At 45.7% G+C, this 23648-nt stretch overlaps 1 protein-coding gene across 1 annotated transcript in view; it reads left to right on the top strand.

Moving 5' to 3' along the window:
• Positions 1-22655, top strand: part of LOC147626959 (alpha-mannosidase At3g26720-like) — a 108948-nt gene extending 86293 nt beyond the window's left edge. Inside the window, exons 18-23 of the mRNA XM_086815522.1 lie at positions 3330-3404; positions 3550-3609; positions 3717-3788; positions 3990-4037; positions 17294-17413; positions 22503-22655. Coding sequence (XP_086671648.1) covers positions 3330-3404; positions 3550-3609; positions 3717-3788; positions 3990-4037; positions 17294-17413; positions 22503-22583 — 456 coding nt within the window. The 3' untranslated portion in view covers positions 22584-22655. The remainder of the gene's footprint in view (positions 1-3329; positions 3405-3549; positions 3610-3716; positions 3789-3989; positions 4038-17293; positions 17414-22502) is intronic.
• The last annotated feature ends 993 nt before the right edge of the window (positions 22656-23648 follow it).

The following is a 23648-nucleotide window of genomic DNA, read 5'->3' as shown; positions in this document are numbered from 1 at the left end:
GATTAGACCACTAATCCTACAGATGAGTACTCACAATGCATGATCACAAGCTTTACATGAGACCTGTATTGATTGTCCTAAACCTACTGTTTGCCCTAGGATTGGTGTATGGATGAATTTCATATAGAGTGCTGATTGGTGATTGCTTACATCTTTTGAATGTTGGATGTTGGATTGGTATTTAGGTGCCAGATTTGGCACAACTTACCAAGTATGACAAGTGATTTGATGGGAGTGACTTCTTTATGAAGTATGATCCCATAGTGTTGCCCTGTTGTGGATCCAAATTCCTTGTGGATGTTCAATTCGCTCTGGCAAAAGAGTGGGGTCCGGAAAAAGCTGATGGTTTTTCTAGCTGGAACCATGTTCTATACACAACCTGGAGGTTTGGCTGATTTGGGAGATGGTTTATTCTTCCTTGGTAGGGACAAGAACCTTTTGTGTCCAGTCATGTGACACGAGTCTAGACTAGCGACACTAGGATGGTGATCTTTTGCAACTTTGGAGCATTGAGTCAGCTTGACGTTGCTGATGGAGCACATAGAGTTTAGTATTATATGCTAAACTGTGCTGCAGTTTGGTGCTATAGTTCAAAGGTCACTTTGAGATTGTCTGTAGTATGGCACAAGGTTTGCATTCCACTTCCTATGTCAATCTGATTCTGGGGACTTTGATTCTGCTTTCAGAGAATATAATCAGTTAGCAAGTCATCTTATAGGGATTCTGTAATTCTAGTAACACAAATCTGCTGTAGAAGTTCTAAAATGGTTTAGGTAAGGGCCGGGACCTTAAGTGGATGCTATGGTTGGGATTAGGAATTCAAAGTTAGGCTCACAGTTGGTTCTCCTACCGAGATTCATGAGGACTTGAATCTAAAAGAAGGGGGAGATGTTATGTCCCCATTGGCCATGGGTGTGCTAACCTAGGGTTAGTTAACTAGAGGGCGTGAGCTAACACGAGGTTATGTTTAGGGTTTAGCAGTGTGGGGCCTGTATGGCCACACACAGTTAGAGTGCTAGCAAGGATGAGGCGTGAATATGCCTAGAGTTATGAATAGTATTCTAGGTCTAGGTGCTAAATATAGCAGAGAGTGAATATAGTAAGGTCATTACTGTTATATAAGTGACCTGAGGGGTCACTTATGCAAGGAGGAGGTAGCCATGCGGCAGGTAGAACTCAGCCCGGCGCAAGACCTCTAGGCCAGAGCACGCTGCAGGCGGGCAGGTGACTAGTGGTATGGGATGCCAAGACATGTTGTCAGGGTCTGGCTAACTCAAGTCAATCACACCTCAGGCTTGGGCTCCAGACGGGAGCCTATGGATGGTGGTGAGACGCTAGCCACAAATCTTGGATTCGATGCGTTTTTCTCTCTCTTGGTTTTGTGTGCAGGTTTACTTGATTTTCCTAGGGTTTCCAGGTAGGTGTGGGCCTAACAGGCGGCCTCCATTAGTGCGCCCACCCAAGCAGCACTGTCCGGTGTTTTCTCCTTGAGGTGCTGAAGTGAGGTGAGGCTGTGTCACAGGCTCCGGTCCTGCTTGCGAAAGACCTAAAGCTGGTCATGGGCTGTGGACTGTTGATCTCCTGAATAGTGCCACACAGCAGCAACTGCTCTTGAATGAAGAGAGGGCCCCAAGAGCTCCTCTATGCGTGTGCATGCCATTGCAAACCTCTGAATTTCCGATGGGAGCATTAGGAATCTTGGCTGAGTAATGATGGTCTTGCCGTCATGGATCACGAAGATGAAGCAAGACTGGGCATGGTCGGAGAAGGTAATACAAGCAAGAATGCCTACCATGCCGCCCTTGTCACATGCCCACTCTTCCTCATAGAAACGGTCAAGGCAGGCTAGGCTCTGGGAACGAACACGCCTTGTGCAAAAATGAAGTCCCATCCAGCTGCGGGATCGCAAATTGGCACAGTAGGTTCTTTTGAGCGGCGATAAGAACTTGGGTCGAAAGCCCCACTGCCTGCACAAAAGTAGCTGTGGTTGTTTTTTTTTTTTTTGGCGGGGGGGGGGGGCACCCAAGGACTGTCCAGCATCACCGGAAGAAGAGTGTGGCATTCCTTGGAAAATCCTGGGAAGGAATTGAAACTGGGAAGCTTGTAGCTCCTGCCAATGGGTTTGAATCTGGAGAGAAACCATGCTTCCAAGTGGTGAAGTGAACCTGGCAGCCATGTACCACAACTGGGCTCGACGACGAGAGGGCCTTGACCGCGAGGGTGGCCAAGTCAAACTCCATCTGGATGTAGCCATTACCAAGAAATTGGACATTTAAGAGGTGCCCTGCTCATTGAGTAGGGTGGTGTAGGTCCTGCATCTGTAAGTGGGCCGGCCTGATGCGGACGAACTTGCATTCCAGGGTGGTTGCTCTTCAAGAGAGGACAGTGAGGAAGCTAAGAGCTGGAGGTTCGCTTTAGCAAGCTGGCAACAGACGCCAGCCTGGGATATGGTAGACAGAGCAGCTCCATGGAGTTCTCCAGAGGTGCAGAGCCAAAGGGCAGTGATCAGCTGCCTAAAGATGCTGGGTGGTGATCAGCTGCCAGGGAGCAGATGGCAAGGAGGGGGACCAGCCAGTAGGGTTGAAACAGGCGAGGGGCAGGGAACAGGCTCCAGAAGGGCTAAGCTAGAAGGAGCAACCAAGGAGGGATGCCCGTGAGCAGAGGGAGGGCAAGGGAAGGCCCTGACGAACAGTGTGAAATTCTTTTGGGGAGGGGGGGGTGTGAGAGCGGGGGAGAAGGCGAAGGTCTGGGAATGCTGGCATGGACCAAATGGGGAAGCAGGAGAGAAGGCAGTGATGGAGGAGGGCTGGTGCACTGCAAAGGGTTGTGCACATGTGGCACAAGGGAAAGGTGGGCTGCTGCAGGGGCTACCGGAGCACTTGAGTTCCAGGAAAGGGTTTCATTTTTTTTGAAAACAAGTCATGCGCACATGTTTGTTCCAGGCACCAGCAGAACATTAGATAAATCACACAATTCATTACCATAGAGATTTTCCATCTTATGGAGCTTGTAGAATATTTCAACGTGGGAAGTCCCTGCATTCCAACTTAGGAATGCTGAATTTCAACTTAGGAATTCTCTTGTCCAAACTTGGGAACAAGCCTTTGTTATCCCAATTCATGAACAAGCCTGTCCTGCTCCAACCTAGGAACATGCCTTTACCCAACTAGGTTATTATGGGAGCTATGTTACAGCCTCATGTCACATGAATGCATTTCTGTTTTGAAGATAGAGAAGGTGATCATTTATGGCTGAATCTTAATATATCTTTTCATATATACTGTTACTCTTATGCATCAACCTAATTGGTGTATTTTTGGCTTCCATAGATAGAGGTTTCTGTGCAGCAATCCTACTGCTGGTATAATGCAAGTGATGGGAATACAGAGGAGACTCGGGGTCAGGTATTTTCAATTTTGACGAACTTGTTTCTCTTTGCTTTCAGTATGATTGAGCAGCTGTACAGTTTTCTTTCAAACCTGATCAGTGTGGACACCTTACTATCTAGAAGTGGACATCTTACTGTCTAGAAGTTGAAATGCATGGCAGGCATCGGGAGCATATGTTTTCCGCCCTAACACGAGCTCATGTTTTCCTGTGGGCAACAATGTAAATCCCTTGTCTTGTCTTCATAGATGTGTTCAAAACAGACCTTTATGACATGATCACAATCGTTTGGATAAATGAGATTCTTATGCTGTGTCATCTGCTGGCAGGTTATTTCATCAGTTGTTCAGGGCTCTCTTGTGCAGGAAGTGCATCAGCAGATCTCTTCTTGGGTGTCCCAGGTTCCATTTCTCAGTTAATAGAAAAAGGGTGCTTACAACAGTCAATTAGAGGATCTGATTTTGTAGTGCAGTGTGCTTATTGAGAGGTTACGATGGGAATAGGATACTGTGTATTGCAGCAGTTGCCTTTCTTTGCTTTTCATTTTCAGGGTACATTTGCAAGAGGTCATACATTTATCAAGTGATTTACACTCTGTGCAGGTGGTGAGGGTCTACAAGGATGCTGAGCATGCAGAGGTTGAGTTCACAGTGCGTGTCTTACTTTGATCATCTCTTTTTGTCCAATAATTCGAGTTGATTATGTTATTTTACTATGACTCTTTAACTCATGAATCTAGAACATATCCTCATTAGCAACAACAACACCAGCAGTGGTTATTGCACCCGCTACCCAATAGTACAAGGGTGGACTGTAATGAAGATGAGAATGCAGATGAGCCTGTCATGACAAGTGTACACCAATGAGAGACCTTGGGAGATGTGGGTGCTCTTCTTGAGATTGGGCAGGCCATGAGAATAGAGAAGCAAAGATGGCCAGGGAGAGCCTTGTTACTAATTTTTTGGTCATTGGTACCAGCAAATGGATATGTGCGAATCCACATATCATGCACCTATTCGATGTGAGTGAGGATGTCATAGCACGTTGTCTATGCTATGCATGATAGACGTGATGATTTGGAGCTTTGTGACTAGAATCTTGTGGAGTTAAATGGCACTTTGGTTCTTGTTAAGTTATGGAAATAACCTGAACTTTTGGCATATCTTCCTGCCCTTGTTTCTTCCCTTTTAGTGGTCATGCATATTTTTTTTGAAGTCTTCGTCCAAGTTGCAGCCAGCTGATTTATGCTTACTCTCTCTTTCTTAAGTGGTGTATTTGCCAGACGAGTTGTGGGGGTGTTCTCTCTAGTGAGCTTGCTTTCATCATGGCTGAGTCTGTCCTTTCCTGAAGAAATGATAGAAACTCAATATGGCGGTTTATTTTTGAAGATTTGTCTACTAAAGCGGACATGTCTTGATCCCCAAAAAGGGGGGTCATCGACTTCAGATCTGGCAATAGTGCCCCATCACTGTCCTTGGTACCACTTACAAGATCCTTGCCAAAGTGATTAGTCACTGGCTTCAGCCGCATCTCCCCAATCTCATTCATGGCACACAGACAGGGTTTATCTGGGATAGGAGCATCTTTGATAATATCTTCACCTTCTGGAAGGCAACCGCAGTGGCATGACTCGTTTAGGAGGACGTGGAAGTCATCATCCTTGATTTTGAGACGGCTTATGACAGGGTGGGCTGGATCTTCTTGGAGGACTCCATGTTTTGCATGGGATTCTCAACGCCCTCAATTTTGGGGATCTAGGTGTAACTACACCAGCTAGGTGTGAACGTCCTTGGGCATCATCTCGTGAACAATATGCACGTTAGCACTTAAAATGTAATATAGCCGCAATGCACAAAACAACTGAAAGATTCATCATTGCACAAGATAAGCTGCAAAGACAAGCATTGCCCACCATTGAGGCCACAGACGGGCCAATCCCCCCCCCCCCCCCCTCTCCCCTTCTCAATATTGAAGTATACCATTGGAGTATTTCAATATGTGTACAAGATTCCGAGGGCTTTCCAGCCAGATAATCCAATGCAAATGCAAATATGAAGACAAGTTACCCAAACAAGAGTGGTGTCGGAGTAGATTGTCGATGCCGGACTCACGCGACCCATGTGGCTGCCTCGTTTGCCTTCTTCTCCTCTTGTTCCTGGAGGGTCTTTATTTGCTCTCTAAGTGTATTCAGCTCATCACTGAGGGATAGTTGAATCTCTCCTTCTTCGAATTGAGTACGTGCCCTCAAGGTCTCGTTTTCCACTTTAAGGGTGTCGACTTGGGCCTCCAGCTCTGTGATTAGTGAGGTGTGGTGGCTGGTGTTTGCGTCCAACATTTGGACCATTTCCTCCTGCATCTTGCTTAGCTGAGTTGCCATGTATGCCTGCATGTCTGCCTTCCACCTATCCATCTCCTCTTGCATGGAGGCGCGCAACTCATGCCTAAGGTGATCACTATCCTTGTTCTCCCTGAGCTTCTTTTGTAGGTGCTCAATGTCCGTATCTTGCATTTTGCATACTTCTCTCATGGTGGTCAAGCATGTTTTGATATGGGGGTTGCCGATCTTCTGTGTGCTCGCCCAAATCGAGCTGAATTTCCTCTCCTTCTCACCTCTAGTCCTTTTTGCCGGCGAGCTGTCCATGTTGGACTGAAGGGGTCCCCCTTCTAGTACTGATTTTGCTCCTCAGCTGGTGCCCCCCATAGATGGCCAGTTGCAAGTGGGGAGGCAAGTAGCAGCAGATAGGATTATGTTGCTGCCTTCGGGGCCTGAGCAAGGGCGTGTGGGAAAAGGGCGCGAAGAGAGAGAGAGTCGAGGGTTTTCACTTCAGGCGAAGAGAAATGCAGGCAGCGAAGAGAGAGAGTCGAGGGCTTTCACTTCAGGCGAAGAGAGATGCAGGCAGCGAAGAGAAAAATCGGGTGGGGAAGAGAGAGTCGAGGGGCGAAGAGAACTGCACGCAGCGAAGAGAAAAATAGGGGGTGAAGAGAGAGTCGAGGGCTTTCACTTCAGGCGAAGAGAGAGTCTCGAGGGCTTTCACTTCAGGCGAAGATAGATGCAGGCAGCGAAGAGAAAAATGCGGGTGGGGAAGAGAGAGTCGAGGGGCGAAGAGAGAGAGAGAGAGAGAGAGAGAGAGAGAGAGAGAAATGAAATGAAATGTTATATTAACGTCTTCAAAAGGCCAAAGTGACCTATGAGACCAAAGTTACAACCATGTGACATCTGATACACTGTCTGGAAAAGAAAAGAAAGAATTGAAGGTAAGTATCTAGCCCTACAATACATCAGTAGGGAGCATCCGGAAGCAGCAACTAGGGAGAGTGGGAAGCTAATGCTACTAGTCAAAATGGGGTACATGAGTACATGGATACATGAATACATGAATATGGGGGAGTACAAAAGTGACAGTGAGTAGAACAGTATATGGCTGAGTGGTAATCATCCTAGGAGCTCTAGCATGGGTCTCTGCCGGATGGCCTGGATATTTGCCATAGTGAGATGCCTGGTCGGACGAGCCCGATGCCTCGCAATGATGCTCTAAATCCTCCGGTGTAGGCACCGTCTCCGATGTGAGGATCCGCGAACCCTCGGGCGTCTGGATCTACCCAACTGGATAGCTCTCTCAACTAGAGTCCCACGGGGTGCCTGCTGTCGGCTGTGTGTCCTCCCGGGTAGTCCCTCTAAAGAAGTCAGTAATCTGTCTTTGTGTGGACTCCTTGCCAGTCGGGCGTCTGCTCCTGATAATGGACTCTCTGAGCCTGCGGATCTCCAAGAGATAAAAACCCAAGCATCTTTGATCACAATAGTCCATGACTCTAGCCAGTGGTCCAAATCCCTCTTTGAAAAGGCAATGGTAGCGCCCTCGAATAGAGAGAGAGAGAGAGAGAGAGAGAGAGAGAGAGAGAGAGAGAGAGAGAGAGAGAGAAATAAAATGAAATGAAATGATATATTAACGTCTTTAGAAGGCCAAAATGACCTATGAGACCAAAAAGGTTACAACAATTGGTGGATCTGATACAATGTCTATGTAAGAAAAGCTAAAAACAACTAAACAACTAACTGAAACTGAAACAACTATGAGGAAAAGTACGGTACTAGGAGCTCCTAATGGATAGCATGTGGGAGGAAAACTCCAGCAACAAAGGTAAGCATCATACACATCACTATCCAAAGATGTCTCTCATCGATCGATGGCGGATATTCTCAATGTCCTCCATGGTGAGTACTCTGACTGGACGTCTCCCATGCCGTGCTAGTATGGTCCTGATCCTCTGTTGTAGTCTCCGCCGGTGTCGAGATGGGCCTCTCATCTTGGGGCGCCTGGACCGCCCCAGCTCTATAGCCCGATCAATCAGTGTACCTCTGGTGCGGCTATACTCTGGGGCTAGCTGCAATGCCTGCTGGCCTGACTGCTCAATCTCTGGTCAAAAGAAGTCTGTAATCTGCCTCTGTAGGTGTCTCTCCCTCTCTGATCCCCTCCCTCTCAAGAGACCCTCTCTATGTCTACGAAGCTCCAGCAAGTATATTCCGAGGCATCTCTGATCCTGGTATCTCATGACTCTAGAAAGTGGTCCGAAACCCTCTCTAAACAGGCAGTGAAAACGGCCTCGTATCTCATAATATACTGGACAGTGACATATGTAATGTAACTCTGTCTCTGGCTCCATCTGGCACAACTGACAAATCCTGGCCTCAGCTGGTACTCCTCTGAATCTGCCAGTCTCAATCTCTAGCTGGTGTGAGGATGTGCGCATCTAACCGTACCCCATGAGAAAGATGAGAATCCATGTAGCTGGGTCTAATCACAAACCCATCCTGCATGAGCTGGAGAAGATGATCTCTATAGAAAGCCATCTTCGTACCAAGCTTGTGTGTTGGCTGTATCCATGTCCTCCTAGTGTCCAGCTGAATCAAGTCCTGCTTGATAAGTCTAGTAATCTCTGCCCGTGTGAGAGAGAGGAAGGGTGCATCCAGGGAGTACTGAAATGGAGGTAGCCTGTCCATACTAAAGCCACGCAGCTGGAACCAAGCTGTCATCTGTGCATACCAACATGATCCATCTCCCTGTGATGCCAACTGTCGTGAAGACTCCAGGGCTAAGCGAGCATATCTGTCTCTAGGGAGAGCCCAAGTGCTATGTATAAAGGAGACTGATCGAGTGAGTGCCTCGACTACCAATGGGGGGGCAGCCATCTCTGCACGGATAATATCATGTGGTACGGAGGCCTTGGCCCTAATCATCTGGGAAATCATAGAAACCAAGGGCCTCTCCATACGTCTCCATCCATCAGTGCTACCAGCTCGGCTGTGGTGATCCACTGAGGGTCCCCATATCTCCACTCCATACAGCATGGCTGAAGTGACCAAAGTGTCAAAGAGCCACAGCTTTGTTCGAGGTTCCTGAAACTCAACCTGCGAACACATCCTCTCTAGTCTCCCCAATGCTGCATAAGCTCTGGTCAATCTGGTCTCCGCTGCTCTCCTCAAGGAAAATAGTGGGCCACTAAAAACCACACCAAGGTAAGTATATGCATCTGTATACTCCACCCATATGTAAAGGTGGGTACTGATCTCCTAACCCACTGTGCTGTGGTGTTAAACACCATCACCTTGGTTTTACCAAGGTTAACAGACAATCCACTGTCCTGGGCAAACGTGTGCAATGCATCCAAATGACGCTGCATCCCCTCTGGAGAATCTGAGATCAGCACAATATCATCAGCATACAATAACAGCGGAATCCATGTCCCTGCTAGTTGTGCTCCTCTGTCACCCTCCCGCTCTACATAGTCGGAAACCTCATCCATGTACATCCCAAATAAGGTGGGAGAAAGGGATGTACGTGGATGAGGTTTCAGACTGTGTAGAGAGAGAGAGAGAGAAATGAAATGAAATGAAATGTTATATTAACGTCTTCAAAAGGCCAAAGTGACCTATGAGACCAAAGTTACAACCATGAGACATCTGATACACTGTCTGGAAAAGAAAAGAAAGGACTGAAGGTAAGTATCTAGCCCTACAATACATCAGTAGAGGGAGCATCCGGAAGCAGCAAACTAGGGAGAGTGGGAAGCTAATGCTACTAGTCAAAATGGGGTACATGAGTACATGGATACATGAATACATGAATATGGGGGAGTACAAAAGTGACAGTGAGTAGAACAGTGATAGAGAGAAAGACAATGCACAAATTAACAGAGATTTGCATGGCTCGAATGATGTAACTTGTGGTAAGTATGACATCACTGCTTAGGTCAGTACAAGTATAATATCTAGATATTTAGGTGCACCACTCTAAGGGTGGGTCCACACACACTCACAGAGTTATCTTTTTGTACTTGGATAAGGCTTGTTTTTTTTTTCTTGGGAAAAAGATCCTTCGATTAGTTACTCAGAAAAATAGCCATAATGGCTAAGTACAAACTTGTCTCCACATGGGGAGCAAGAGTCGAGAAGCATAAAAGGGCGGGAGGATGCTCGTCCTTCGGTTGGCCGCTCTAGGAGGAGAAGGCTATCTCACACAATGGGGGAAGGGGGAAACAGCCACACGGGTGGTCTATAGTGCCAAATGGGCTCGCCACCATTGTCAATGAGAAAGGGACTGTGATGCCATATCCTCAAGATTGCCTCCCGGTGCTTCCGCATGCGGTCTGAGCCACCCTAAAGCTTCTAACACTGACCGCAAAGGGTATGAATGCTATCGAGCCAGATGATCCGGATGGACTCCACTGGGTACCTTAGAGGGCTTCGTTGCATCGAGCTCTCCAAATGTGCTACGCAGCAATACTGTTGCAAATCTACCCATCTCTGGCACCTGGAGTCCAGTGACCAACAAGAAAGGCTGTAATTTGTATCTCTCACAAGGGCCCCACTTATCAATGAAGCATTTCTTCAGTGACATTGTTTAAGTAGGTGGGAAAGTTGACTGATCTGTTGTCACTTGCACGCTCTCCTGAGTGTGACGTGGACATGCTTCTACCCTTGGCTAGTTCAAAGGTCCAATACATGGCCGGATTCGTGTGTTTGTTAGGGTTATTATGCCAAATCATTGTAATATCGTCCACGTGCCCAATAAGCAGCCTAGTGTGGACAGAGTTATTTGGTTAGTGTGTGAACACACTCAGTGGGATTTTATTATTAGGGGTGGTAGCCAACTCACCAACATTATACACTATAAATAGGAGTCAAGGCTTTAGCCATATGCATATATTGATCAGTCATTTATCATTGAGTCATTAAGAGCTCAAGAGTAGTGCTACGGATGAGTATCTCTATTCAACATTGTATATACTTCATGTTAGTAATAGGTGGTAGATTAGGTCATCTATTGTGTTGGTCATCTCTTCCTACTGTGTGTTGAGTATGAAGAAGAAGCAATTTGAGCATGGGTTGAAGTCTCTGATTAGGTGCTAATCGCAATCAATCAATTCTTAAATACGCTTCCGCAAGCACCCATGTTACACATGCAAAAAGCAATCAATCTTTGACCCTGTAAGAAGAAATTCCCAATAAGCTTTAGGTATGGCTGAGCCTTAACTGCTAGTCTTCTCTCTTACAAGAATCTTCCCTCACATGGAATCTATTCCCATGGAAGTCACTACTACATGGACATTAAAGCTTGCAATAGGAGCGAACTCCGCGAGCCCTCTTGAAGCAAAGCCAAAATCTGAAATTTCCTTCCTTCTACCTCTTGAGCATGCAACTCGTAGAAGAGGGCAATCATATAAAGCAACTTGTTCCCAAAGAATGAATGTTCTCCCAAGTTACAGTGAAATTGTAGCCTAAAAGGCATGACTTATTGAGTCACCTTGCATATCTATAGCAATCCATATTGAAGGTGCTAAGCACTTTTGGTCCTTGGATCTTATTTCCCCTAAGGAAATCATGTCCACAACTTAATTTTAAGGGATCACACTTCACACTGAAGTCACCCTCAATATAGCCATGTGACCATTCACCATGCTAGTGAGATCGGCCAAAATAATTGGCTACCAAGTTGTGGCCAATAGATTGAACATCTTGAAGATGTGATCACTCATTAACAAGGCACATGATTGCTCCTTTTTATTGAAAGCTTCCACACGCCAATCCTTAACTATGGAGGTTACCAAATTCAACGAAGGATTACCTTCCAAAGTGGAATCATTCCAGAACGTTCTGGAACAATTGCCACAAAGGTAGTTCCCCAGAACTGTTGATCATTACCAACTCAAACTAACCTTGTACAAGTGGTTCCTCATCAACCGGAAAACCCAGCTATTGGACCACAAGGTGTCAAATCCCCACCGGATCTCCTTGTAGAACGCTCCCGGTTCAAGACTCGAAACCTGCAAACAAACAAACAAACAACAAGGGGGTACAGGCCTGACTCACCTCCCAACCATGACAGCGGTGGGCAAGCCCACAGACTTGCCTGTCCCCACCGAACCATGAGCTGAGCTAACTAGGTTGACGTACCGACCAATCTCCACCTCACGACGTCCCATACCGCCACGAAGCTACCCTCGCGTGCCTCGAGATTGTTGCCGGCCTCAACTGCGTAAAGCAAGTGCACGTCTGCACTAGATCCAGGCTCCAGACCATAGAGCTCTCACAAATCTCGCGAGACTCTATATGACTAATAACTAACCTTGGCCACCCTTTTATAGGCTCTTGGCCGGTCATCGGGCATCCACACTTGGGCGCCCGCCCGTCCATACTTGGGTGCCGGCCCGTTAGTCTATCCCTAACTCAGCTCGCCAATCAGCTGCCTAGCTCCAAGCTTCCCCAAACCTCGAAGCTAGTGTTGCGTGCGTGTAGCGGTGTACAAAGAAGAATCCATTATATTTCCAAAATCAACTGTATTTACAAGAGGTCCCTGAGAGGGATGTATACAGTCATCTAAAATACTATACTGGGTGTTCCTATGCTGAAAAGAGAAAATAAGACTAGACCAATCTATCTGGACTTGAAGAGTCTTAAACCACGCAATCCCTAATAACAAGTCTACATTTGCTAGGTGCATAACATAGCATTCCAGAGTGTCTTTGTAGTCCTGAATCTAGATTGGTAGCATCTCCACCTTTCGATCCCATACTTGCCTTCCCGCAGGTAGGCGTACCTCATAGGTATGATCGTTGGGTGTCATATCAAGACTCAATTTCTGCACAAGTTTGTAGTTAACAAAGTTGTGTGAGCTGCCAGGGTCTAGAAGAATGTGAACTCTATGGCCATTCACTTCTCCATAAACTCGGAGAAGATCATGCAAGCCAAATACTTTAGAGTTGAACAGACAATCAGAACATGTACTAGGGCGAGAAAGTACAGTAACTGACGTACCTGTCAAAGACAACTGGTTAGCTACCTTTGGCTTGGGTCCTGCGTTGGTCTTTGCACCCTTTTGCTTTGGGCACTCGTTACGCATGTGTCCTTTTTCTTCGCAGATAAAACAACGTCCCTCCTCCTTGAGCTTTAAAGACTTAAGGAGTCGTTTCTTCTTCACGGTTGTCGAACTTGAATTCTTTGAAGGTTGGTCCAAAGACTTTCCTTTAGTCGTGTTAGCCATAGGTGCGGAGAACTTTCTTTTGTGCTTGTTCCCTTGCTCGGTAACGGGTTTAGACTTGGAAGAGACCATTGTATCATCATAGATACTAGCTGAATGAATGGCCTCGTCCAATGTTTAGCATTTGTTATTTTTAACTTGTAAATGGTATGAGTCTGGTAAACCAGCTATGAAGAACCCCAAAAGAGTAGTGGGATCCATCTTTGTAGCTTTCATCTGTAAGTCCCTAAACTTCTGGAGGTAGACCTCATAAGTGAGGTGCTGTGAGGTTATGGTCAAAGCGGTAAACCGGGTAACAACATCATAATCATCCTCTTTCTTGAGGAATTCCTTCTTGAAGACGTCTTCGAATTGTGCCCAAGTTGCTGGCTTAGGGGCGAGTTCCTTCCACCAAATCAAAGCTTTGCCTGAGAGGAAACCTGCTGCTAACTGGATCTTTTTTCCATTATCATATGGATGAAACTGAAAAATGGACCTTCCACTTATGTCGCCAAGTGTCCACGATCTCCTTGGTACGCCGCTTTTGCTCGCTCCCGAACGGTTCTGGAGTAATATTGGGGCCTAAAGCAGAGGCTAAGGTATCCATACCCGAAAGAGTAGAGAGGGTAGTGGTCAAAAGAGAGATGGAGTTTTTGCAAAGCTTGCATCTGGGCGGTGATTTGTGCCTGGCGTTCCGAAGAAGAAGCTTCGAGAGCTACTTTGAACTCTTGGAAATCTGATTTTGACACATAATCGTCAAAAAGATCGGCATCGGTATCTTCCGTAGCCGGCAAGCCTTCGCGTTCAACAAGGGGCTCCAACTCCGATTCTTGGGTCGAATACTTATGTAGCCAAGTGTCCACGATCTCCTTGGTACGCTGCTTTTGCTCGCCCCCGAACGGTTCCGGAGTAATATTGGGGCCTAAAGCAGAGGCCAAGGTATCCATACCCGAAAGAGTAGAGAGGGTAGTGGTCAAGAGAGAGATGGAGTTTTGCAAAGCTTGCATCTGGGCGGCGATTTGTGCCTGACGTTCCGAAGAAGAAGCTTCGAGAGCTACTTTGAACTCTTGGAAATCTGATTTTGACACATAATCGTCAAAAAGGTCGGCATCAATTCGCGTTCGACAAGGGGCTCCAACTCCGATTCTTGGGTCACACCTTGAAGAGGGCAAGTGGAGAGAAAATTTGATTGCGAGGGAACTTGAGAGCTTGAGAGCTTGAAAACTTGAGAGATGTGTGGCAAGAAGCCCACTTAAGGGGTTTATATAAACTTCCCTAAAAGCAACTTGAGCTTTTGCTTTTGTGTTTATATATATATATATATATATTTTGCTTTCTTTAAAAAAAACACCTTTAAACCTTAGAGGGGTCTCTTTTCCCCTTGAATTAGTGCCGCTGGCTTGCTGCTTTCGTCACCTGCGCTACTGCCGTCACCGATCGAGCTACAGGTGCTTTCGTGTTTGCCGGTGCTGCTTACGCTTCGATATGTGTGGCTGCCTGCTGCCTCGCTGAGCGTGGTGCTTTCGCTTCTGCCTGCGCCTGCACCTGCGCCTCGCGTAGGCCTGGCCACAAGCTAGCGTAGGCCTGGGCGCCTGCCAGCCTGGCCTAGGTGCCTGCCCACGTAGGCCTGGGCGCCTGCCCATGTAGGCGTAGGCGCGTGCCTGCGTAGGCCTGGCTGACTGCCTACGTAGGCCTGGCCGACTTCATGCATAGGCGTGGCCGACTTCAACAGCCGGTAGCCCACAACCATTACGCAACTGCCAACGATCCCATCTGCGCATCTCTCACTCGCTCTCCCTCTCATGTTCAACAAAAAAAAAACGAACATGCTTTATTTTTCTGTTTTCTCTCAACAGGTCATGCTACTGCACAAGCACGAATCTAGCCTTCTTACAAAACAAATCAACCCTACTAGACCACCTTCTCCATCACGGGTTCTTTGATGAAAAAGCGCATACTAGCTGAAAAAACAGCAGCATGCATAAACAAAACAGCAAGCTTCTTGAACACATACCTTTCTTCGACCTCATCTTCTCTACCTACCGACTTGCTCGTTCACAAGGCATGCTCTGATACCACTGTCAAATCCCCACCGGATCTCCTCGTAGAACGCTCCCGGTTCAAGACTCGAAACGTGCAAACAAACAAACAAACAACAAGGGGGTGCAGGCCTGACTCACCTCCCAACCATGACAGCCGTGGGCAAGCCCACAGACTTGGCTGTCCCCACCGAGCCACTAGCTGAGCTAACTAGGTTGACGTACCGACCAATCTCCACCTCGCGACGTCCCATACCGCCATGAAGCTACCCTCGCGGGCCTCGAGATTGGTGCCGGCCTCGGCTGCATAAAGCAGGTGCACGTCTGCACTAGATCCAGGCTCCAGACCATAGAGCTCTTCTCGCGAGACTCTATATGACTAATGACTAACCTTGGCCACCCTTTTATAGGCTCTTGGCCGATCATCGGGCGTCCATGATCGGCCGTCCACACTTGGGCGTCCGCCCGTCCATAGTTGGGTGCCCGCCCGTTAGTCTATCCCTAACTCAGCTCGCCAAACAGCCTGCCTAGCTCCAAGATTCCCCAAACCTCGAAGCTAGTCTTGGGTGCGTGTAGCACACGGTAGATACACCCTATGCACATGACACAAGGGGACCCTCCGGTTGAACCCCAAGTGTCACGGTCAAATAGGTTATCAGGCGAAATCATGAGATAAGCTTTTGTGACAAGCTCTCTCGTGTCATTGAGTCACTAGAATCTCAATACAAGGAGATTCCCTGGGCTCCAAAACTACATGCCTTTTTGCTGGTAAAATCATATCAACCAGTTCACACTGTTGCTAAGCCCAGAAATTATCCTAGTTAGGCTCCTTTAGAATCTATTCCACTCTTCTCTTCCATCAAGGACTTTGTGAGATCAGTGTCGGAAGTTTGAATAAGGAGCGAGAACACTAATTAGTCCAACTACCAATTAACTTGTGGCATAAAGTGATCGGCTTCATGCCGTTGTTATGTGTATAGACGAAGTGTTTCCCACTTCCTAGGGAATGGAAATACAACATTGCTTCTACTACACTTCATTAATCTGGGAAGTGTGAATCCTTGCCTATTCACATTGTAGCCCATCAAACATAGGCAAAACCCCTCTTTGATTGAAATCAAGGGTTTAGATGTGGAACAAAGTTCACACCTTGGAGCATCTAGTGTTTTTGTGGGACCAAGTCCACACCTAGAGCACCTCGACATATATGGGTACCTCATGCTTATGCATCATCTTCAGTAAATCATGGTTGTCCCAAGAATCATGTAAGGGCATAAACAAATATTTCTAGACTCTTAGTTACAAACCTAGAAGTCGTTGAACTCTCTTCTCTCTCATGCTAAACTGAGGCTGCCTCTTTGTTCACAGGGTTCAAGTTTTTACATTGTTTGGCCATCATGAGAGAGGTGATGAATTTAGTGCTCTCAAAGCACTAACTGGCTTAAGAAATCATCTTGACGAGAAATTCTAGAGGATCCTTCACCCGTGGTTACATTATAGTTGGGCTGCTTACAGACAGCTGTAAGTAGTGAAAGCCAGCTCACTGACAGCTGTGTTCTAGGATGTGGAGGTATTTTTCCTCCCAGAATTTAACGGGTTTGTGAGACTAGCCTAGCGCTAGGTCGGTCTAGAGGTTTGATCATGGCATCCAGCCAAAGGAATGGTGTCGTGGTTAAACAAAAGAGATAGCTAATGTCATATTTAAACAAAAAATGATGTCTACTCATCCATCAAAAGTCATTGTTTAAGCAAAAGATGCTGTCTACTCATCCATCAGAAGTCATTCATTTGTAGCTGTAGCTGATGAGCAATGTAGCTCAATGAGCTGTGTGGAATGCACATTCTGAGGCAGAACATGCTTGAAAAGAGGGAGATGCTGTCTCCATTGCTGGCAGCTCTTAGACGGTGCCTACACTGGACCGGTTATGGAAAATGTGTGTGTGTGTGTGTGTTGGGGGTTGCGGGTGGGGGTGGGGGGGTGTGGGGAAGGGGAAGGGGGGAGGGTACACTCAGGGGGATGTATGCCAAAGAATGCCTCTATTGCCATGGGTAAGAAGGGATCCTGGGCTTTAGATGCACAATCCGTGTGCCACTTGGGCAGGAGATTTTCTTTTTACAGCGCTGGTGGCTGAAAGGGCATATGATAAGGGGCCTTTTGGATTGAAGGGACACATCCTGTAGAATGCCATGTTTCACAATTTGATCATGATGATGGGCCTCTGAACGGTGCTTTTTTTAAATTTATCTCAATTTAGGAGATCTACCTTTTTTTATCTCCATTTTTCTGTACCATTAGTTAGCTTGCATGAGAACTTATTGATGATTGTGGACTGTCATGTTTTTCTTGTGTAGGTGGGCCCTATTCCCATTGATGACCAGCTTGGGAAAGAGATTGTGACTAAGTTCTCAAGTGATTTGGCAAGTAATAAGGTTTTTTATACAGATTCCAATGGACGAGATTTTCTAAAAAGGGTAAGTGAGATTTTGACTGCTGAGTGACAAAGACTTGCTTGATGATTGATGGCTTGAATGACATTTCGTTCAAAATTAATAGCAAGTACTATAGTAAAATCTGTTGGATCGCTTTACATGTTCTCTGTCAAACGCCCTACCCTTGAGATGGCCCAGTCACGTTTGCTCACTTTTGTAAGTCTGCCTTGAAAACTACATAGCTGGGCACTTGTTTATGGCCCCGAGGAGAGGGAATGTAACAAATTGGGATATCAGACCATACTTGCAAGGTGGTTTTCAAAACATGTTTAAAAAACGTTTTTGATATGTGTCAAAAGCATTTTTGAGTTTCGTACAGTTTTGGGTACTTTCAAAAACGTTTCATACAGGGGGGGGGGCACACGTCAGAAATATGCCAGATTTGGCTCTTCTATACTTGGTAAAACCTATAGAATGTCAAAACATACGCAGTTACACAACATGCATATCTTTAGCCTTTACAACATGTGAAAATAGAGCTGGCAGGCATGCAAGCATGGATCTCACAGCATTTTAGAAAAGGGAGAGAATTGGGCAGCCTGGCAAAAAGGCCCGAATTTCTGAAATTGCAGAAACATTCAGTAAAATCAGCAAAATTAGAAGTACTATCCTCAAAGGCACCCAGGGTGCACAAGGCCCAAGGTTGATTCTGGGGCGTAGATTTCAGGGAAAAATCAGTTGCAGCTGGTCGCAGGAGAGAATGACGCCATGTTTCATACAATATGGAGGTACTCTTTTTTTGCAGGTCAACGTGAGTCGCTATCAAGATTGGTGATCAAGATAGGTGTTTTCAAGATAGGTGTTTTAAAAAAGTGCTGAAAAGAACTTCAAAAAAAGGAGGTTTGAAACGCGTCATATGGTATGTCAAGGTATGAAATACTTTTTTGGCAACTATGCATCAGACAATGCTCCATACTGATAAGAACTCGACAAGGACGCGCCCAATACAAATGAGTACTGATCCCAAAGAACCAGCATCTAGTTAGGTTTTCCCTTTAAACAGGGGGAAGGGCTATGTAAGACTAAAAGCTCCTTTGTAAAGGTATAAAATTAACTTTTACATTTAGAAACTCCTTACGAGAAAGCAACTTGGTCTAGAATCGGACGCTAAATCTTGTGGTAAAAAGAGTATTTAAAAGGCTCTTAGTAGCCCAAGTTTTTGACTTCGATTTAGTAGTGTTGCTTGACAAATATATTAGTTACTGAGACAAGTACAGAGATCAAGATGAGCTACATATTACCTGACAATTTATTTCTCCTTACATATCACACTGCAGTCACCATCATTCATCACCTGAGGAACCTTTTTTTTTAATGGGCTACCTTTATGAGGGTATCTTTTATCAACCTAAATACCCTCTTTATTGGTCCTACTTCGGATTGGGATCTTACATAATTTCAAAATATTTTGTCTTGGGATCGATCGTTCATAATCTTGATACCTAATTTTAAGAATCATACACTATCCCTCAAAGTGATAATGCACCACTTATGGGTCATTAAAGTTCTATTGAGAAGGAATATATAAACCAGTTGTAGTTTAGTGGAAATCTTTGGATAATCTTCATCTTTTTCTTCTGGTGTTACCAACATTTTTCCATGTAGAACCTCCAGCCCTAGGAAAACATCATGAGTTGAACACAATGCTAATCAATACACTTAAATACACTAAGATTTGATGGACACTTGCTCAAATACAATAAGTAATTTGCTGAATTGAGAAGAGACACACAATGAGCCGGAACGGCCAACCCCTCCCTCAAATAAAGTATATTGATCTTGGGAGAATCAAGTACATATTGTCATGGGCATTTCTGACCAGATTTCCATACCAATGCATATGAATACAGTATTGCAAACAAGTGGTTGTCGATGTAGACTTGCAATCCACACTACCCTCTCAAGTGCCCATGTTCCCTACCATTTGCTCTCTATTGTTCCACCAACACATGGTAGCAACAATCTGCAAGAGAGCACGTAGGACAAGAGAACACTACACAGGGTATGTGATCTTGTAATCCGGTTCCTCCCTCCTACTATGTGCTTCCATATTTAAGCATAAAAGCTTACCAATTGCAAGCAATCCGCAGCTGGTGTGATGAGGTCCAGATCTGTCCAATGGCACAACGTATCCCATCACCATGTGATAGGTGTACATCCATGTACGCCGGGCGGGTGATAAAATCATCCGGTGAGAGGTGTAGAAAATGGCTCTTGTAATGAGCCATTTTTGTGCCCAAGGGCTCAAGGGGGCTAGTCCATGTCCTCTCTGTGTCCACTCTGATGATATCCATCCTGATCACGCGGTTTTGCTCTGAGCGGGTGAGATCCAAAAATGGACAATCTAGATTGTACTGAAAGGGTGGTAGTGCCTCTATCTGCAAACCATGTAGGTCAAACCATGATCTCATCTGAGCGTACCAACAATGAGTATCTCCATCCTCTGCCAATTGTATGGATGAGGTCAATGCCAATCGGGAGTACCTCTGCTGTAAAAAGGTAACTGCTTGGAATAGGGCCTCGGTTACTACTGGTGGGGCACCCAACTCAGCCCGAACAATCTCATGTGGTACTGATGAGTTGCTCCGAATCATGCGGGCAATCATCATAATCAGTGGTCTCTCCATTTGCCTCCGTCCCTCATCTGTCCCTCTCTGAGATCTGTGATGTATACTGGGTCCCCAAATTGGAGCTCCGTACAGGAGGGTCGGTGTGACAAGCGTATCAAATAGCCACAATTTGGTGCGTGGCTCCTGAAACTGTATGTGTGCACACTGTCTCTCAAGTGCCCCCAAGGCTGCATGCCCTCGAGCTAATCTAGCTGCTGCTGCCTCCTTCCTTCAGGGAGAAACGCGGTCCTGTGAAAGTAACTCCCAAGTAGACATATGACCTGACGTTCTCTTCCGGCTCCCCTTGGAAAGTGAACTGAGGCTCTGATCTCGTCACCCATGCCTGTGTGGTGTTAAACACCATAACCTTGGTTTTCCTAAGGTTCACTATCAGATCTCTATCCGCACAGAATGCCTGTAATGCATTCAGGTGTGTCTGTAATCCCTCCGGAGAGTCTCAGATTAGAACAATATCATCAGCATATAACAAGATGGGTAACAACACCCCTGCCAGGCATGCCCTTGGGCCTCCCAATCTGTCTACATAATCAGAGACCGCATCAATGTACAGTCCAAAGAGGGTGGGCGATAGCGGGGCATCCCTGCTTCACCCCTATCGTGCTGGTCACCCTATCAGATAGTCCGCCTAGAGCTCAGACTCTGCCTGTCATCACAGACTCATACAAAGCATATATCCCCCACTGCATATCCTCGGGTACCTCAATGTCATGCAATCTGTGCATAAGCCTAGCACATGGTACGATATCGAAGGCTTTGCGGAAGTCCACAAAGCAGCAGTATATCCTTCTCTTTTGTGCCCTACCCTCTTCAATAAGTGCCCGAAGTGTCAGTATGTGATCCAAGGTAGTAAATCCTCTCCTGAAGCCAACCTGTCCATGTGCTCGATGACCATGCCTCTCTGCCCATCGGCTCAGCTCTGACTCCATTATAGAGCCATATAATTTGGCCAAGTAATGACCAATCATGATCGTCCAATATATATATATACATATACATATATATATACATATACATATATATATACATATATATATACATATACATATATATATACATATACATATATATATACATATACATATATATATACATATAGATATATATATATATATAGATATATATATATATATAGAGAGAGAGAGAGAGAGAGAGAGAGAGAGAGAAATGAAAATGAAATGAAATGATATATTAACGTCTTCAAAAGGCCAAAATGACCTATGAGACCAAAAAGGTTACAACAATTGGTGGATCTGATACAATGTCTGTGTAAGGAAAGCTAAAAACAATTAAACAACTAACTGAAACTGAAACAACTATGAGGAAAAGTACGGTACCAGGAGCTCCTAATGGATAACATGTGGGAGGAAAACTCCAGCAACAAAGGTAAGCATCATACATATCACTATCCAAAGATGTCTCTCATCGGTCGATGGCGGATATCCTCAATGTCCTCCATGGTGAGTACTCTGACTGGACGTCTCCCATGCCGTGCTAGTATGGTCCTGATCCTCTGTTGTAGTCTCCGCCGGTGTCGAGATATGGCTTGGGGAGAAAGAAAGAAAGAAAGATATATTAAGCGTCTGCTAAAGACCCAATGGGCCCATGAGACCAAAGTGATACAATAATGTCCATGGCATATCTCATCATGGAATGGAAAACATAAACATAGCTATCTCACTGGGGAGAAAGAAAAAAAGAAAGAAAGATATATTAAGCGTCTACTTAAAACAGAAAGAAAACATAAACATAGCTATCTCACTGGGGAGAGAGAAAAAAAGAAAGAAAGATATATTAAGCATCTACTTAAAACTCAAGAGGGAGAGAGAATGATTGAAGACTTGGAGTTGGGCACCTCGCAAGTGCCAAGGCCCAAGAGAGGAGAGCTTGAGAGCAATGAGAGTTTGAGCTTGAGAGCTTGAAACTTGTGATGGAGAGAAGGTTGGAGGAGAGCTTTTTAAAGGGAGGCCAAAGAGTCCAAGGCACCCACCCAAGGCCAAGGCCCAAGCAAGTCCCATAATAGTCAAAAACGGCCATTTTTATTTTTTAAAAACAATCAAAACAGCAACAGTCAAAAAACTGTTGTTGTTTGTTGGCCACCGCGGAGGGGGGGGGGGGTGTAAAACCAAATTGGACTGTACGGTACCGGATGATATGGTGCCTATGTGTGGTGAAAAATGGTAACTATGGGAGGATCTTGGGCCTAAGGCTAGTTTGAGGGTGGGGGGGAGATGAGTGTGCAACAATAAGACAACAGATCAGAGGCTCAAAAAATAATAAGAAAAGTATTTTATTTTTATTCCTAATAGCATACTTGTGGTTTTTGTGGTGGTACCATGTTTCTTGTACACATTTTTGGGTGTGCATTGATATATATATTTTCATGAAAGCTTGAGTGTGCAGTCACAAATTTTCTTATCTAAACTCTTACGGTTGAATTTCAGGTGAGAAACTACAGGTCTGACTGGAACCTTGAAGTGCATGAGGAAATTGCTGGCAACTATTATCCGGTGGGAAATGCCTAAATGCATATGATTGTTTTGTATCTATCTTTGGGGCATTTGTCATACTGTTTGTTCTTTTGAACTACCGTTTTTGTCTTGTTTTTGCACATGACAAGCCATTTGTGACTCCTTTTTTTAGTTGCTAAAATACATGGAGTTCATATTTATAAACATAAGTGTTCTCTTAATTGACTTCCTCTTGGCACTTTGGCTCCACTTTCTGTAGCACTAGTACCCACACAAGTTCAATTATACATTTGCAAAGTGCCAATTAAGGAATTACACACAAAATGCATGTGGTAGGGCTAATGGCTTTATATGTTTACTAAAAGTTTCAGTGGCACGTTATAATGAAGGCTTAGTTTATGAGCCACAGTTTGTATCTTATTTTGGTGAGTACTTCTGGCTTCTTCATGTGTCAACTTGTTCAATGGTCTATCAACTTGAAACTCTCAGCCTGTTGAACATATTGTGGTGCGGGTGGAGAGGTTCAAAGTCCTTGCAGCCATTTTGAGGGAGCATGTGTAGATTTGTTTTTAACCTTGGGAGATTTGGGAAGCATCAAGCATGTTTCAATCTGGCCAACTAATACATGGAGAACTATCACAAGTTCCATGTTCGATTTAGAGGTTGGAACCACCCCACCCCAACCAACCCAACCCCCACCCCCCCCCCCCCCCCCCCCCCCCCCCCCCCCCCCCCCCCCCCGTGCCGGGAAAAGGGTCCTTCTATTAGTTACCAAGAAAAACAGCCATAATGGCTAAGTACAAACTCGTCTCCGCATGAAGAGCGAGAGTCAAGAAGCATAAAAGGGGGAGGATGCTCTTCTCCTCTGGCTGGCCGCTCTAGGAGAAGGCTATCTCATACAATGGGAGGAGGGGGAAACAACCACACAGGTGGTCTATAGTGCCAAGTGGGCTTGCCACCACTGTCAGTGAGAATGGGACCGTGGCGCTTTCGCTTACAGTCTGAGCCACCCTGAAGCTTCCTGCACTAACCACGGAGGGTATAAATGATATCGACCCAGATGCTTCGGCTGGACTCTGCTGGCGGGGTGAGGGTGCCTTCGATGGCTTTGCTCTGCAA

Source organism: Cibotium barometz, chromosome 21 (genome assembly GCF_041138505.1).
Source record: "Cibotium barometz isolate CiBa-2024 chromosome 21, ASM4113850v1, whole genome shotgun sequence".
NCBI lineage: Eukaryota > Viridiplantae > Streptophyta > Polypodiopsida > Cyatheales > Cibotiaceae > Cibotium > Cibotium barometz.
Note: the sequence above shows the minus strand (reverse complement) of the source record. Positions and strands in the feature narration are given on the sequence as shown.